At 38.5% G+C, this 18,846-nt stretch overlaps 1 protein-coding gene across 2 annotated transcripts; it reads left to right on the top strand.

Moving 5' to 3' along the window:
* The first annotated feature begins 6,267 nt into the window (after positions 1 to 6,267).
* Positions 6,268 to 18,325, top strand: zgc:64106 (uncharacterized protein LOC393348 homolog). 2 transcript variants are annotated; one of them, XM_048166529.1, is made up of 7 exons: positions 6,426 to 6,566; positions 6,797 to 6,867; positions 7,597 to 7,836; positions 7,932 to 8,021; positions 8,121 to 8,309; positions 10,171 to 10,280; positions 17,793 to 18,325. In XM_048166529.1, exons 2-7 carry the CDS (start codon positions 6,852 to 6,854, stop codon positions 17,970 to 17,972), a joined length of 825 nt encoding a protein of 274 aa, XP_048022486.1. In that variant the 5' UTR covers positions 6,426 to 6,566; positions 6,797 to 6,851; the 3' UTR covers positions 17,973 to 18,325. The 2 variants fall into 2 exon arrangements, with proteins under 2 accessions (XP_048022485.1, XP_048022486.1); XM_048166528.1 differs by lacking the exon at positions 6,797 to 6,867 and having other exon boundaries at positions 6,268 to 6,566.
* Positions 18,326 to 18,846: the final 521 nt, after the last annotated feature.

Below are 18,846 nucleotides of genomic sequence, written 5' to 3'. Positions count from 1 at the left end.
TAAATTTATTCAGACACCTTGCACATTTCATTCATTAATATAGTTTATTCACTATAGTTTAAAAAATGGTAATAAAATATGACAAGATCTCTGTGTCAGAAAAAAATTTATCTTAATTATGTCAGATAACACTTAAGCAAAACATGGTCGGGTCACAGTGTCTGAATAATTTTTGGTTCCACATTTTTATCAATTTTACGGGTAGTCCACTGTATGAAGAATTTTTGGGTATAATATGTCACACTTACATAAATGAACTACAGTGAATAAAAAAAAAAAAAAAAAAAATATATATATATATATATATATATATATATATACAGGTGCATGTCAATAAATTAGAATTATTCTGTAATTTAATTCAAAAAGTAAAACTTAAATATATTCTACTTTATTAGACATAAAGTAAAATATTTCCAGACTTTTTTGTTTTCATTTTGATGATTACAGCTTGCTGCTCATCAAAATCAAAAAATCAGTATCTCAAATTATTAGAATATTTAATTTCAAGTTCTTTTAAATGACCATTCTCAGGGTATAAATACTGGGTTTAGGTCAGTAATCCCAACAGCAGTCATGGGGAAGTCTGCTGACTTGACAGTTGTCCAGAAGACGATCATCAGGGTCATTGCTGAAAGAGCTGGCTATTCGCAGAGTGCTGTGACAAAGCATATTCATGGAAAGTTGACTGGAAGGAAAAGGTGTACAAGTGAAAGGAATGACAGCAGGCTTGAGAAGATTGTCAGGCGAAGCCGATTTAAGAACTTAGGAGTGGACTGAAGCTGGAGTCAGTGCATCAAGAGCCACCACACACAGACGTCTTCAGGAAATGGGCTACAACTGTCAAATTCCATGTACTAAGTCACTTCTGAACCAAAGACAACATCAGAAGCGTCTTACCTGGGCTAAGGAGAAGAAAAACTGGACTGTTGCTCAGTGGTCCAAAGTCCTCTTTTCAGATGAAAGTAAATTTTGCATTTCATTCGGAAATCAAGGCCCCAGAGTCTGGAGGAAGAGTGGAGAGGCACAGAAACCATGTTGCTTGAGGTCCAGTGTGAAGTTTCCACAGTCAGTGATGGTTTGGGGTGCCATGCCATCTGCTGGTGTTGGTCCATTGTGTTTTCTGAGGTCCAAGGTCAACGCAGCCGTATAGCAGGAAATTTTAGAGCACTTCATGCTTCCTTCTGCTGACAAGCTTTATGGAGATGCTGATTTCATTTCCAGCAGGATTTGGCACCTGCCCACACTGCCAAAGGTACCAAAAGCTGGTTCAATGACCATGGTGTTACTGTGCTTGATTGGCCAGCAAACTCGCCTGACCTTAACCCCATAGAGTAGACACCAGTGAAGACACCAGTTGGGTCTGGTGAGAGACACCAGACCCAACAATGCAGAAGAGCTAAAGGCCGCCATCAAAGCAACCTGGGCTTCCATTACACCTGAGCAGTGCCACAGGCTGATCGCCTCCATACCACGCCGCATTGATGCAGTAATTCATGCAAAAGGAGGCCCAACCACGTATTGAGTGCATAGAAATGAACATACTTTTCAGAAGCCTGACATTTCTGTTTAAAATATCCCTTTTTTTTTTTTTTTATTGATCTTATGAAGTATTCAAATTTATTGAGATAGTGAATTGGTGGGTTTTTGTTAAATGTGAGTCAAAATCATCACAGTTAAAAGAACCAAAGACTTAAAGTACTTCTGTGTGCATTGAATTTATTTAATACACGAGTTCCACAATTCAAGTTTCAAGTTTCAAGTTTCAAGTTTCAGTTTTATTGTCATATGCATATTCGTACAGAGTACCACAGCAATGAAATACAATGTGCCTTAGCACTCTCTCAGCACCAGTCAATAAATAATATAAAATAAATGGGATAAAATAAAACTAATTTCAAACATACGCTCAAACCTCAGCCCTCCTTCCACTTACGCTATAATTCAGTAACCTTACAGCCTGTGGATAAAAACTGTCCCTAAACGTGACGTACGTGTTGGGATGCTCTGCCAACGTCTCCCTGATGGGAGTTGGGAAAAGAGACTATGTGCCGAATGACTAACATCCTGTATAATTCTCAGTGCCTTCCCAATGCTGCGTTTCCAATAAATATCCTGTAGTGATTCCAATGGAACCCCAATAATTTTTGATGCAGTTTTAACCACCTTTGTCAGAAGATTCAGTTCACTTGAAGTAGCCCTTCCAAACCACACTGTAATATTACCTGTCAGTATACTCTCAATTGTGCAACGATAGAATTTTATTAAAATATTTTGAGACATACCATATTTCTTAAGACACCTCAAGAAATAAAGCCTCTGGTGTGCCTTCTTAATGGCACAGGTAATGTGGAAAGACCATGAAAAATAGTCTGAAATATAAATGCCTAAAAACTTAAAAGTATTAACGATTTCAACTGCAGAGTTATTGATATAGACAGGTGTATGTGTGGGTTTATTTCTTCTAAAATCTATGATGACCTCTTTAGTTTTCCCCACATTCAGGGACAAATTATTTCTATGGCACCACATGATCAATTCACTCACCTCATCCCTATAGGCAGTTTCATTATTGCTGTCAATAAGTCCTACCACTGTAGTATCGTCTGCAAATTTCACAATACTATTTGTGGGATATTTTGCAATACAGTCATAAGTATACAGACTATATAATAAAGGACTAAGACAGCAACCTTGAGGTGCACCGGTATTTAACACTATTGGGGCTGAGTATGTAGTGCCTACTCTGACTGTCTGAGAACGGCCTGTTAGAAAATCCTGTATCCACCTGCAGATGGGAATACAGAGGCCCAGGTCTAACAGCTTAGGTATTAAAATAGAAGGTCTGATAGTATTGAAGGCACTGCTATAATCAACAAACAGCATCCTGACATACGTATCCCTACCCTCTAGATGTTGAAGTGCAGAATGTAAAACCAATGATACAGCATCATCCACAGATCTATTTGATCTATATGCAAATTGTAGTGGATCCGTAATGACAGGAATGCAGTTGTTAATATATGATTTCACAAGCAGTTCAAAGCACTTCATTATCACAGAAGTCAAGGCTACAGGTCTAAAGTCATTCATACAGGTGGCAGTTGTTTGAGTTGAATTACTGAAATAAATGAACTTTTCCATGACATTCTAATTTATTGAGATGCACCTGTATATATATGTGTATACAGTAGTTATATAATAGTTTTTATTAATATTTTGAATTAACTTTTATTTTCATATTTTAATTTTTTATGTGATCTTGTCATTTTTTTCATCTTGTTTTTTCCAACAATTTCTAAATATTTTTAAATTTTTTATTTCAGTTTTAGTTTTATTTCAATTACACTTCAACTTATTTTAGGTAGTTGCAAGTCAACCTTTAATATTTTCGTTTAGTTCAAGTTTTTCATCTAATATTATAATAAAGCTAGTGAAGAAATACTTTATTTTTAACTGTGAAATTAAAGGTGAAGTGTGTCATTTCTGTGCATCACCAAAAGAAAATGCAAAAATTGTTTCCAAATTAAACAGGTTTCCAAAAAGTTTCCCTGTTATTAGGTGGAGAAATGCTCTTCTCCTTGCCTGAATGGATTAAAAACGTCTAAAACTAATGGGGATATTATTTTGGTTTTTATGTGACCTCTATATCTATCTCCGGTTACAAGGACTCGTCCTGCTTCTGGATTGCTAAGATAGCGGTTCTGTGCTTCACCAACCACCCATGAGATACAAACCGAACTATACACACTCACACAGACACTACAAAGTGACCAGTTTGATCTAACACGGCCCATATGGTTCATAATAGCAATTATACGTTTTTTGGCCAATTAGAGACCTGCGAAATGTAACCAAATACTGTATATATAATTGTTTTGTGCACCATATTTACAGTTATATATTGGAAAATAATGATACATGATAGTAATGATGCATTATTTGCTGAGTAATATGACCTAAGCACTACAAACAGTGAAAGGGACCTAGAATTTCCTCAGCAAAGATAAAGGCTGATCAGTTTGGTGATAACAGGCCACTGACCTTCCTTTGCTCATGTGTGGACAATGAAAAGCTGTTGTAACGTTTTTAAAAAGCTGAACGAAAGTTTAAGAGAGCCACTGGAATGCAAAGCACTGTATTTTTATGTATCAGTGAGATTATGAGAACACTCAGGGCCTGTGGGTGTGGACGGATGGATCGGAAGGGACTCTGAAGGGAAATTGGGGGTGTTTGTATTGTGTGAAGGGAGAAAATATTTGCTGACAGCTTCCTCAGCTTCCTGTGAGTCCAGGGGTCTCAAACTCAAATTGGCTGGGGGCCGTTTCTGTGATTGACACCTAATAGGAGGGCCATTTTAATATTCAAGCACAAGAAAGCGCAACATTTCTGAACATTTACTTTCCTTCGCATTATTTCTCATTTACTTCAAATTTTATTTCTAAAATTAGATCCGCTCTAATAGATAGATCCGTTTAGATCCACTCTGACGGACAACAAAAAACTCCCTGAAACTTCCTAACTCTTCCATCCAGATATAGTGGAATTCTCTGTTTTAACTGTTATTTCTATTTCTTATGCGTTTCATTTGTATTATTATGTATTTGGTTCTTCTTTATGTAAAGCACTTTGAATTACCATTGTGTATGAAATGTGCTATACAAATAAAATTGCCTTGCCTATTTTTGCCCATACTTAAAAAAAATGAAACAGCGGTGTCTCTATCATTGTTATCATCAGTATTAATTTTTAACAGCTAGTGCAAATATTTTCCCTTACTTTATTTTAGCTTAAATAGCATCAAAATTGAACTGAACAAATGCAATCCCTGAATACATTAGTACACTATTCTATTTCTTGCCAGACATCTGCTACGCTTCTGCTCACACAGCTGAGCCACGACTTACGCGAGTGCTTTTACTGTCATTTAAGCAAACACGCTCATAATAGAAGTGACGCTGTCGCGACGCGCACGTGGTGCGGCGAGCTCGTTTTTCCGGGCGCGCATATGCCGCGGCGAGATGAAAACATCTCAACTTTTGTGGCAGGAACAACTGATCAGCTTCGGCCTTTCCTTAACAACATCGAACAGCCGAACAGCTGATCATAGCTGTAGGGTGGGTTTTTATTTTCATCTCCATAAATATATATACCACTGTACTAAGTTTTGGTTGGCCTTGTAGATTATCCATGAAGCATTCATGAAGTAAAACCTGCACACATACAATATTCCAAGGGTTGTCCCGTATGAGCAAGTTTTATCTGATTTTTCTGTTTGTCAAAGGAATGCTGAACACAGCATAAAAGGAAATCTGGAGGACAACAAATCTCCTCAGCCAACTTGACCTTTCAACTGCATGTAGGCGGCTCAGAATGTGTCTTCACGTTACATCGTTACGCCAATCACTTGTTTCTCTTTAAAAGTGAGTCACTGAATCGTTGATTCATTCCAAATGCTGATTCATTCAGAACAAAACACAAAGTAACTGGCAATATTGAAAGTCGTTCAATTTTAACTTCCTGACTTTATACTGTTGTAAAAAATAATATTACCAAATCGTGCTGCCTCTTTGTTACTCAAATAATTGTTATAAAATCGGCTAGAGCCTTCATTTCTATAGTCTAACGTGACGTTTTCGAATTAGTAGCCTAAACATAGTAACAATTAATTTAACTAGCAAAGGCAGATCCTGGTTTTTGGTGCAAGGAAGTAGTTCCACACACAAGAGGGTATTTCGTCACTGGATGGTGTTCCCCATAGCCTATACTTGACGTGAATTATTGTTTAAAAAAAAAAAAAAAAAAAAAAATATATATATATATATATATATATATATATATATATATATATATATATAGGCTACTATTTTAGTTCATGCTATTTTAATCATCGATATGTTCTCATAAGCACACAATAATTGTATATTTCATTCATAATAATAAAAAATATTAACATTTGTTAAAATTATTAAAATTAAAAAAAAAATGTTTTTCCGATAAATAAATCAATATATTTTATTTACGAAATGTGTATTTACTCTGACGTATTTGAATAGTCCGTGTGGATTTGCTCCTCAGGTGTGAATATACTTGTCTCATGTTCCAAGGCGAAATCTATCTATCTGTTTGTCTGTCTGTCTTTTACTGTAATTGGAGCTGCTTCAACTCATAATTGTAGGCTTATATCTGCAGGTCTATGATCAAATGAGTTCCGACGTTAAGACCCAGAGGAGTGTTTGCTCTGTGTTAATGAGACGGTCTTGAATTCCTTCAGTGCATTTACAGTCTTTGCCCTGTGCGCGGGCATAGTGCGCAGTCGTGCCAGGGTCAGTCAGGCTAAACTAGGCATTTTGTCTCTTTTAAGTAAACCGAGGATTTTAACGGAGGCACACGGACTTGTTAAATGAACTGGGAGTGGAGTGACATATATTCCCATCCGTTATGGATGGTTTCAACGGCGATCTTGGCCATAATTGTGCGCGCGCAGCGGAAAGTGCCCTGGAACCCGCGCGCCTGTCCCGTGAAGTTAAAAGGAAAAACTGCGATTATCACTGGCGCCAACACTGGTGAGAGTCTCAACTTTACTATTTAAAATATTAATAAATTATGTTTTTAATGATTGGTGAACATACAAATGCTTAAATGGGAAGAATTGCGGAAAATAACTTTACGCAGAAGACAAATTACACATCGTATCAAAGATGAAGCGATAAATAATGTCACAGAAAAAAATACAAGGAAGTTTAAGACATGTTTTATCATTAGAAAGTCTAAAATAGTTTTCATATTTACGCAGAGTGGTGGATATGCCTCACTAAAACTGGCTACACTAGCAGACAGGCTCGTATCAGATGTTTCACATGTGTGGTATGTGTCTGTAGTGGTTTATTTCATGGTGAAGCTTAATTGAAGTTTGATTTGATGATAAAAGTAAAGATATATTTTTATAACCAAAACACTGTTGGAATGTGCTGTTCTCTTGCATAAAGTCTTAAATAATTCTGTTATTATCCACTACACTTTTACAAATAAAGGTTCTTTATTGGCAATGATGGTTTCATGAAGAACCTGTTAACATCCACGGAACCTTCCCATTCCACAAAATGTGCTTTATAGTGGAAAATGGCTCTTTAGATTATTAATATGTTCTTCACAATAAGAAAAACATGGTTTTTTTTTAAAGAATGTTTCACTAAAAGGTTCTTTGGGGAACCAAAAATGGTTCTTCTGTTGGCCAATTCACACTGCACAGACAAATGCAAACAAACACGTTTGTTGGGTTTTGTTGGACCAGTGTGTTATCCCTGCCTGCATCTGTTGGCGTTGGTCAGGGTTTCTTTTCACCTGAGTGAACATGTTCAATCAGCGTTTGTTAGTGTCTGTTGGGGCAATGTGAACATGATAGTTATTTTTCATAAAATTCTAAATCCAACGGCCATCTTGTTTGTTGGCATTTGTCTGCGCAGTGTGAATTGGCCTTATATGGCATCACTACAAAAACTTCCTTTTGGAACCTTTATTTTAAGAGTGTACTGCTGGGTCATTCATCTCTGGAGTGTATTGCTGGGTCATTCATCTCTAGTTTTTACCTCTCAGGGATTGGGAAGTTCATTGCCCTGGACTTTGCCCGTCGTGGGGCGCGGGTGATCCTGGCGTGCCGGAGCGAGGCTCGTGGGACTGCAGCGCTGCAAGAAATCAGAGACAGCAGTGGGAACCAGAACGTGCATCTACGTCTGCTTGACACCTCGTCGCTCGAGTCTGTCCGGAAGTTTGCGGCACGGATCTTGGAGGAAGAGAAGGAATTACACATCCTGGTCAATAACGCTGGGGCCTCAGGTGGAACGGCCATCTCGCTCTCTTTCTCTCATATACTATATGTCCATATTGTGTTGTATATGTCCATGTAAACAGTAGTTTGTTCATTCCTACAGGCCTACCCAGTAAGATCACCGCTGATGGGTTGGAAATCACATTTGCAACCAACCACATTGGGCCATTCCTGCTCACCAGTTTGCTTTTAGGTCAGACATTCCCATTGCTTATGCTTTTATTCCAAACTCAAAAAGACAATCTGCAAGTAACACTCATATATAATGCCTTTTCTTTTTATTGTCACATAGACCTTTTGAAGAAATCAGCCCCAGCTCGCATCGTAAATGTTTCATCTATGAATCACTGGAAAGGCGAAGTGGACTTTTCCCATTTCCGTGGGGACAATCTTAGCAATGTGATGGATGCTGCATATAACCACACCAAGCTGCACAATGTCATCTGGACCAATGAGTTGGCACGCAGACTTCAGGGCACAGGTACATGTCCAAAACGCATCTCACTACACTGACTGTCTGCTGTCTGCCATTAGAAAATGAGCAGACAGTCGTAATTAGATTTTGATTATTAGAATGCTTGACCCAAGGATCAGCATTCTCCCCTAAAGCCGTGCACACACTTGATTGGCCTGACGGAATGAACAAACTTATATCCTTGGAACCTTGGACCACGACGGACAAAACAAATTTGATTGTCACTCTGGCAAAATTTCAGATATATAGATTTTTTTAAAAACCTACTTTTGCTAACTACTCCTAGGTTTTTAGCTCATTCGGAACCAAACCAGTGCAGTACAATTCTCTGGACTTTCTAAATCAATAATTATCAAAATTTGAACTTTACCCTTTGGATAGCTATAACAAGGTCATTTAGAAAACAGGAGTGGCAAAATATACTCAAAAGCCTATAAATCATAAACAAAAACGTGGAACTTCAAATACTTGAGCACATGTGACACAATATTCTAAACATGCCTGCAAACATTTATGTTAAAAAGCTTTAAAAACCACGTATTTCCTTAGTAAGTTACCTGAATTTGCTGTAAATTCCATCTATGATCTAATTGGTTACATGCTTGCTAAAAACAAAATAGCTTCTTATGCATATGCTTAAAGGTGCCCTAGAATTGACATTTTACAAGATGTAATATAAGTCTAAGGTGTCCCCAGAATGTATCTGTGAAGTTTCAGCTCAAAATACCCCATAGATTTTTTATTATACCATGTTTTAACTGCCTATTTTGGGGTGGCATTAAAAATGCTCTGATTTGGGGTGTGTACACCTTTAAATTCTCGTGCTTCCCACCCCCAAGCTCACGACTCCATTACACATTGCATAAACAGTACTGAAGTTCACAATATAACTCTCAATATGGATGCAGCATATCAGATCACGTAAGTATGCCATGTATTTTGTGGATGTTTGCTAACATTTGATTCTGAATGAGTTTGATAGTGGCTAATGAGACTCGATAAAAATGAAGATGCGTTTATGAATTATACTGACTACAAGCGTTTTTGGGTAATAACGACATGGCTCTGGTCTCTGTGAATACAGTAAGAAACATGATGAAACATAAATGTGGTAACTTTAACCACATTTAATAGTACATTGGCAACATGCTAACAAAACATTTAGAAAAACAGTTTACAAATATCACTAAATATATCATGGATCATGAACAGTTATTATAGATCCATCTGCGATTTTCGCCATTGTCATTGCTTGCATGCTTCACAATACCTGCAGAACTTCTGATGATTCGGCTGTGCAGCTCCATACGTTAATACTGCCTTGCCTTGAACACGGGCTGGTATATGCAAATGTTGGGGCCCTACATATTAATGATGCGGACTGTTGCGTCACAGTCAGTGTTATGTTGAGATTCGCCTTTTCTTCCGTGGTTTTTCATGCACGAGATTTACATATGTAGGAGTAAACAGTGGTGTTTTAGGCTCACTGTATGTCATTTCCATGTACAGAACTCTTATTATTCAACTATGCCAAGGTAAATTCAATTTTAAATTCTAGGGCACCTTTAAATGCCTTAAAGTGCTTGAACCCCGATAATTGCTGCTAAATTTGGATTTGGCATTGCTTGATGATTCAGTACCCTATTATGTGCATAATCCAATATAATAAATGTATTAATGATTTTTGTAAAAATTTAAGTCTTTACTGTAACACTTATGATCAATTTAATGTGTCCTAGCTAAAAAAAATACTCAAAAGGTCTTCCTTTTTCAAAATGATGCAGTGATGCAACAACTGGCCATCACACATGTTTTCACTTTCTTCAACAAAACAAAAGGATCTTTTATTGTTTTGTGTGTGTTTCAGGAGTAACAGCAAACTCTCTGCATCCAGGTGTAGTTATGACAGATGTAATGAGAAACTATAACTTCATTATCCGATTCCTCTTCAACTTGGTCGGCTTTTTCTTCTTCAAAGTGAGTCGTCTATCAATCCATTGACGCTAAACAACACACAACATCTCCTGGCTTGCTTCCTGCCAACTTCTCTAGAACCACTAGTGCACTAGTTCCCAAAACAGATGGGTCACATCTGTTAGTGTTTTTTGTTCTTACTGCAGTTCTGCCACAATGTCCTAAACATTCTATTTAATAACCTCTAAACTTCAGCTGTGTGTGGGAGCTACTCCAAACCATAATGCATAACATAGCAGTTTGGTTAGTTTAAAGTGTCCCAATTATGCTGTGCTAAATGTTCTCAATTTAGTTTTGAAGGTCTCCTACAACAGGTTTTCAAATGCATCAAAGGTAAAAAAAATAAATAAATCTCATAATACACAATGCACATCACCTCATTTATTAAAGAGCCTGAAAATGGTTCCCTTTCGAAAGGGAACTTCTACTCTGCGCTGACTGCGCTAGGGGAACGTCCTCCGTGACCCATGCTCGAAATGCAAAAATCACCACACTCCAATCCTATTGGCCGGCGATAGCCTATCACGTCAAACGGCGCGAACCGTGACGTATAAAGGGAGCGCCTGGGGAAACAGCCGACATCCTTTTGTCTTTTCACGACTGCTTTTGCTCGTGCCTTTTTCACTCTGCCAAAAGAAAATATGTCTGCTAAATCGTTCATGAAGTGTGCTGATCCTTGTCCCAGGTTTTCTGACACCGGAGGACACACACAACTTGTGCGTTTTCTGTCTGGGCGAGGAGCACGCACGGTCAGTACTCAAGGGTGCTGCCTGTGCTAACAGTGAGCGTTTTTCTATGGAAACGCTCCGTTCTCGTTTGGCCCTCTTCTCGAGGGGAGAAGTGCCACCACCGCTGCCTGGTGGTTCCGGCCCCGTTCGTGCTCGTGCTCGTGCTCCCCCTGTTATGTCTATCCCCCTGCGGTTGTATAGTTCCTAGTTCTGGCCTCCTTCTGAGGAAGTTGCTGGCTGTTTTTTGCCCATATTTTCCCTTCATATGTTTATGCAGGCATGTTATGTGAGCGTGCTTGTGCTGCCACAGGTTACACCTGTTTTTTATGATAGCAGGCTTTATCCGGCCTCTATATATGAATACGGTGTTGTTGTTGTACTCCCCGGTTAGGGTTTGTGTTTCACTGTGTGCATCACCTGGATCGCACACTTGAGTGTAGTGTAGGGAATTTTGTTTACCTGACCTCTCCCGGTCGTTTGCACCACAGCATCTGGGGTTCATTGCTGTTTGATTGTTGGCTATTTGTTTTTAGCCTCTCTGTATGCAGCTTGTTTGGATACAGCGCTGTTGGTCTACGATGCTGGTTACGCTCACGCTGTTTAGCATGATTTACATTGCCTGCTGGAATGTGTATGCCTAGGCTCAGGTTGTGTAGCTAGTTCCCTTAAATTTGTCATTTTAGGTTATACTGGCCCTTCCTTGTAGCTAGGGCCCTGTCATGACCACGGGCCGGTGCCACATGGTTCTTTAAGCAGCAGGCCTCTCCAGGCTTCTCTTATAGCTTCCTGTTGGCCCAGCTACGCTGGTCGTGTACGGGCATCATTCCATGATTTAATAAATGCACTAGCTATCAGCGCACGCTTTTAAGGTTACAGGCCGCTTTCAGGCCTTCCTTTGCTAGCATGTCGGAGTTTAGCTTGATACTCCTCTCGCTGAGAGTAAAAGATGTTTTTACTGAGTATTTTGTGCGTTTATTCCCTTTAGCTCTAGTCGAGCTAAAATATTTTCCCTGTCTAATTAACGGGTTCTATTTTTGCTCGTAGAACTTTAGTGGCCGCTGGCTGATGTCGCGTGTGACGGGTAGGCCGTAAAGGCCTCCTGTGGAGCGTGCTGACCTTCGACAGCAAAAGGGATGATTTCGCCGGCTGGCCGGGTCTCGGGTTGACTATGACCTCCTGTGTAGTCGGTCTGTTCAGTCTGAACCCCGATAACACTGCCACGAGCTGATGCCACGTGCTTGCTGGGATTATAGGCCCACGGGGCCTTTCCTTAGTGCATGATGGCGTATGTTGTACTCCTCTTGCTTAAAGGGTAGAAAGGTACTTCACCGAGTGCACTGCTCGTTGGTTTGTGTTGGACGGGCTGTCTCGTGGGCACTTGCAGCTGTTATGTCTTGGTGTTTGCTCCACCTTGATATGCAATAGGGTGTGGCCCTACAGGCCATCCTGGGCTACCGCCGTCTGCATTCAGTTCTCTGGTGAACTCTGGTTATGTTGCAGGCCCTTTTCCCGGCCTCCATGACTATGTGCCCGCTTTACGGTCTGTCTGTTAGGTTGAGCTTTGTACTTCCCTTCAGGGTTAACGGCGTAATTGTGCTTAGCTCCCTAAGCTGGTTTGGTTGTAGACTTCTATGAAGTCTCCCGTTAGACCGGCCCCAGGCTGGTTTGTGCTCCCCTGGGTCAGGGGTCTTTAGCGCACAGCCTCCTCAGCACCTTGTTAACGGCTGAGTAGATCCTTGGATGAGTGGTTGTACTCCCCACATACGATGGTCCATAGCGTTTAGCTGAGTTCCGCTCTCCAGGATGCCCGTCTCTGCATGTGGGTTTGAGTTGCTTACTGCCTTTCGCAGTCGCTCTTTCCTGCTCTCCTCTTTGGAGTTTGCGCTTGGAGATTCTGTATATCAGACAAGGTTGGCTAGGCCAGATTTAGCTTCGCTGGATCTGGCTAGGCCTCCTTGGTGGCAGCGGGATGGATTTTCCCCCCGAGTGACTGGCCGAGGTTCCTTTGGTTCCTTGGCCACATTCCCTTAAAGGGACCACCCCCTCTCGGGGTGTTGGTTCCAGATGCTCGAGCAGCCTTGGTAGGCTTTTTCCGGAAGGCCTCTTTTAGGCTCAGCTTGGGCTGTTGGCCATAGGGAATGCTGTCACTGACAGCCTTGGAGTTCTGCCCCCGGTTTTTCCCTGGAACTGCCGGATATGTGTCCAGACATTTGGACTGGCATTCTCCTCTAGCATGGCGGCGTGGGTATATCGTTCCTCTAGCGCAGTCAGCGCAGAGTAGAAGTTCCCTTTCGAAAGGGAATGTCTCAGGTTACGTATGTAACCATGGTTCCCTGAGAACAGGGAACAAGACTCTGCGCTTTCATGCCATGCCATGCAAATTTGTCACAATAAAGTAAGGCTGGAATTACTGATTACTGATTCTTTTTGGCAGACAATAACTTTTATTTGTCAAGTACTTTGATCTTTGAAACTTTGCAGACCTTTTACATTCTCAAACAGCTACTGTATATTACATGCTGCATGAAAGGGAAAATCTGAAAAGCAACTATAGGGGCACTTTAACATTGATTGTCATCAGGGTTGGGGAGTAACGAAATACATGTAACTTAGTTATGTATTTAAAATACAAAATTTGAGTAACTGTATTTCATTACAGTTACATTTTAAATGGGTGGTAATCAAATTACAGTTACATCCACAAAGTATTTTAGATTACCAAAGTAATTACTTTGAATTTATTTCATTTAAACATTAATGTAAACTGTGACAGGCAATTAATGTAAACAGCAATTGGTGATTCTCTGACTCTGACAGTCTACAAAAGCATCCTAAGCTAAGGTCATACCCCTTTCAGAACATGCAACATTTTAATAATTTTAACAAAGAGGGTTCATAAAAATTGCATGTTATATTTATTTAGTACTGTCCTGAGTAAGCTATTTAACATAACAGATGTTTACACTCAACAAATGACCGAATTTATAAAAATTGCCCCATTCCTAAATTTAAATACCCATGAATCTTAAAGGTGCCCTAGAACTTAAAAAAAAAAAAAATGTAATATAAGTCTATAGGTGTCCCCTGAATGTGTCTGTGAAGTTTCAGCTCAAAATACCCCATAGATTTTTTTTTATTCATTTTTTTAACTGCCTATTTTGGGACATAATTAGAAATGAGCCGATTCAGGGTGTGTGGCCCTTTAAATCTCATGCCCCAAGAGCTCGCGCTTGCCTTAAACAACATAAAAAAAGTTCAAACAGCTAATATAACCCTCAAAATGGATCTTTACAAAGTGTTTGTCATGCAGCATGTCTAATCGCGTAAGTATGGTATTTATTTTGATGTTTACATTGATTCTGAATGAGTTTAAGGCTATGCTCTGTGGCTAAGGGCTAATGCTACACTGTTGGAGAGATTTATAAAGAATGAAGTTGTGTTTATGAATTATACAGACTGCAGGTGTTTAAAAATGAAAATAGTGACCGCTCTCTTGTCTCCGTGAATACAGTAATAAACAATGGTAACTTTAACCACATTTAACAGTACATTAGCAACATGCTAACGAAACATTTAGAAAGACAATTTTCAAATATCACTAAAAATATCATGTTATCATGAATCATGTCAGTTATTATTGCTCCATCTGCCATTTTTCGCTATTGTCCTTGCTTGCTTACCTAGTCTGATGATTCAGCTGTGCACAGCTCCAGACATTAATACTGGCTGCCCTTGTCTAATGCCTTTCATAATGTTGGGAACATGGGCTGGCATATGCAAATATTGGGGGCGTACACCCCGACTGTTACGTAACAGTCTGTGTTATGTTGAGATTCGCCTGTTCTTCGGAGGTCTTTTAAACAAATGAGATTTATATAAGAAGGAGGAAACAATGGAGTTTGAGACTCACTGTATGTCTTTTCCATGTACTGAACTCTTGTTATTTAACTATGCCGAGGTAAATTCAATTTTTAAATCAAGGGCACCTTTAAACTCACAATTGCGTTTTTATAAAGTCAGAATTGGGAGATATAGGCCCGGTTTCACAGACAGGGCTTAGATTAAGCTAGGATTAGCCCTTAGTTCAATTAGGAAGTAGCTTTTATAAACGTACCCTAGAAAAAAAAACATTACTAGTGTGCATCTTGAGACAAAACAATGGCAATGACATATTTTAAGATACGTCGATACAAGTTGCTTTCAGTTAAAACAGCTCAAACATGCATTTTAGTCTAGGACTTGGGTTAAGCCTTGTCTGTGAGACCGGGGGATTAACTCACAATTGCAAGTTATAAAGTAAGAATTGCGTGACTTATTTTTTAAAAATTGAGAGTTTATATTTCAGAATTTTGACTTCTTTTCTCAATATTAGGAATTTATATCTCACAATTCTGACTTTATAACTCGCAATTGCAACTTTATATCATGCAAATTTGAGGAAAAAAAGTCAGAATTGAGATAAAAACTCGCAATTACCTCTAAAGTATTTAGATTAAGTTACAGAATTTGGGTAATCTAACAAAATACGTTACAAATTACTTTTTAAAGCATGTATTTTGTAATGAAATACATTTTAAAAGTAACCTGCCCAGCCCTGATTGTCATTTAACATTTTAAAGTTAAACATTTAAAATACTTATAGTCTACACAACAGTCTCCGTGCTCACAGCGTCACAGACATCAACATATTAAGGATTTATAAAAGATGAATCACGGTATGGAGATAAAGGTTATGATTATAATTTCTTTTGAAGTATTACACCACATTGTGTGTGTAAATTAGCACCATTTGTTGTTTGCTTGTGGTATGAGAGGGAGTGTTTGGACCTGAAAGCGCTGCAGCATGACGTCAAACTTAACAACAGTCAGGGACTTAGAAGCAGAAATTGCCTAGTTTCCTGGAAGGAGTGAAATAAAAATTTGCATATGGTAATTGGAATTTTTTTTTATTGCACAATTCTTACTGATTTTGGGACCGGTGACGTAAGTTTCATTTAAACACTAGGGAGGACACAAACCTCACAGCTCAACTATTTAACAACAGCACATGAGATTTGTCAAGTGTCACTTGTTTATCTTGTTAGCCAGCACACCCTCTTTTGGAAAATCCAAAAAAATGACATACCCAAACTAAAACAGATACAGTTCATGAACCCTTTGCACTAAAAGCATAAGTAAGGTCTCATTTGAAAGCAGACACTTTGCAGTTTATTGTAAAGTCATAGTTAATTATTGTCACAATGAGGAAAATAGTTAAAAATAGCTTCAAATTTTGAAAAGTTATTAGAAATTTATTTTTATGAAATATCTTCATGGAAATAAAAGTGAAGTTGGCCTTCACTTCATTTCTAGCAATCTAGAAATGCACTGCAGCTAAAGCCACATGTCTGACCATGTTATATTTCAAATCTGAAGATGATAAGATTAAAACTCGTTGTTTTATTAAATGTTTTTCAAGACCATGTCATGTGATTTTATTTTGACAAAGACTCTAAAATGCTAACTGATGTTTATTGGCATCTAAGCATCTATTTAAGTGTATTGTCTCGTTTGTTATGTGGTGCTAAACCCCATTCAGTTTCAGTCTCCCCTGAACACATTCACACCTCTCTGGCCTGCTTATGGCTCTAATTATTCTTTTCTTTTGTCTCTATTATAATTACTGACGATGTTCTATTCAAGATGATTTAATCCCTCATTTCTTTCACCAAACTTCTCACTTCACCTTCTTTCAAACTGTATCTAATGCCCTTCTTGCATAAAAAGAAAACAATCAGTGAGCTGTACAATTCAAAATTATTTATTTGCATTAGCTCAGAACAGGTGCATCTCTGGGCTCGTTAGCATGTTAGCTTAGCACACCAACAAAACACGACAATTTATAAGATTAAAACCACGTTTTTGCTCCAAATTTAAAAGTCGAGTGTTTTAAATATCCTTCTGTGATGTGATGTGATGTGGCTTCGGATCAAAAATCAGACAGAAAATATATAATTTTATGCTATTCTGCACAATGAGAAAAGCTATCTCGATTAGCATTGCATTATAAATATAATATAATGGATACCCGACATGGCGAGAAGAACACAGATAAACCACATATCATCACAATCGTGTCGATCTGTATGTTATATCCATGGTTTTAGCGATCTCTGGAAGCCTTTGTTAGTCCCTGGAATGTCACATGGTATGCCTGTCCTTCATTACGCGTCATTTGTGGACTAAATATGCACAGAGCGCCCTCCGGCTGCAGGTATGACTTGAAAACACAGTACATCAGAGTATCCAGCGTAATAAGCGTAATAAGGACAACAGCGCGTTTTGGGTAAAAATTTAATAAATATTGCTCCTCTGTATAGAAAATTGACATAAACGTATGAGAATCCATCAATATTTCTCAAAATGTGCATGCTTTTAAGCTAAAAGCCCTGAGGGATGTTATTTTGTCGAGTTTTTTCATGACGATCTCACAAGAGTTTTTTCTCAGTGGCTGAAGCTCATATTTCAATGAAAAGGTAACGACTCCGTTTTTCATATTCATAACTCCCGACGCATATTAACAAATAACGGTCACTATATGATATTGAGAGTAAAATAGAGATTAAAAATTTAAGCTTGAGACTTAGATCTTTTTAATGATGTATAGTTTGTCAAGGTAATTACATTACATCTAACAGTAAATTTGAGCTAATTTAAACAAAGAAGCTTCAGCGCGTCCTCGTGCAGGTTAACATGTAAAAAAATTGTTTAATATCCATTGTGTGTTTTTGCATTTTTTCCATCACAGACTGCTGAAGAGGGGGCTTTCAGCCCAATTTACTGTGCCATTTCAGAGGAAACAGAGGGAATCACTGGAAAATACTTTGACAGTGACTGTTCCCTGGTCCTTCCAGCACCTCCTGCCAGAGATCCTGCCCTTGGAGTGAAGGAATATGAGTTCTGTGAGAGACTGACTGCCAAACCGTAAAGAAATAAACCACTTAGAGAAAACTCTGTCATCATTTATTCGCCACATGTTTCTCCAAACCTGTGTGGTTTATTTCTTACACAGAAAAAAAAGGTAGTTTGGTGGAATGCCCCAACTGCTCTTTATCATACAATGAACATCAGCTGTCCATGTGGCCCGTGTGCTATATTCCAAGTGTTCTGAAGCCGTTTGATAGCTTTATGTGAGGAACAGACTGAAATGTAATTTTGCCAAATAATATCCTTAAGTTCCATCAGAGTCAGACACGGCTGTTACGTAAACCATTTTTATAGAGCAGAACAAGCAAACATATTGTACAAAATCTCTTTGAATAAAGAACATATAAAGGCTCAGTCTGTCATTATATCTTTTTTGTACACACAAACTTACAGGGAGTTGTTCTTTTAAACATGATGTTTTTGATGTTACCTTTTGCGATGTGATGGTAGTTTTCTCAAACTTACCAATGGGATACAGAATTAACTTAATCTTAATTAATCTCAAAATGCAATGTGAATGCACTTTTCACATGTAGACACATCAAATGGTTCAACATATGTTTTGCAATAAAAGCCTAACGCCTCTTTTTTTTTTTTTTTTTTAAATGCTCAAATCTGTTTCCTATCATTTCCAACCAACATGCTGACCCCACACATACACATATATGCTCTAAATGACTATAACACTTCATCCTATGCACTGCCATTCAAAAGTTTGTTGTTGGTAAGATTTTATGAGAAATGAATCATTTTATTAAGTGAGGATGGATTAAATTGATCGAAAGTGACAATCAAGGCTTTTACATTGTTATGTCTATTTATGTTCTTTAAAAATATTAAGCAGCATATTTATAAGAAATATTTCTTGAGCAGCA

This window comes from Megalobrama amblycephala, linkage group LG18, assembly GCF_018812025.1.
Source record: "Megalobrama amblycephala isolate DHTTF-2021 linkage group LG18, ASM1881202v1, whole genome shotgun sequence".
NCBI lineage: Eukaryota > Metazoa > Chordata > Actinopteri > Cypriniformes > Xenocyprididae > Megalobrama > Megalobrama amblycephala.
Note: the sequence above shows the minus strand (reverse complement) of the source record. Positions and strands in the feature narration are given on the sequence as shown.

Coding starts and splice junctions, on each gene's coding strand:
- zgc:64106 (XM_048166528.1), top strand. CDS start 6,404: ATGAACTGGGAGTGGAGTGACATATATTCCCATCCGTTATGGATGGTT. Junction 6,567..7,596: donor TATCACTGGCGCCAACACTG/GTGAGAGTCTCA, acceptor TTTACCTCTCAG/GGATTGGGAAGTTCATTGCC. Junction 8,022..8,120: donor GCTCACCAGTTTGCTTTTAG/GTCAGACATTCC, acceptor ATTGTCACATAG/ACCTTTTGAAGAAATCAGCC.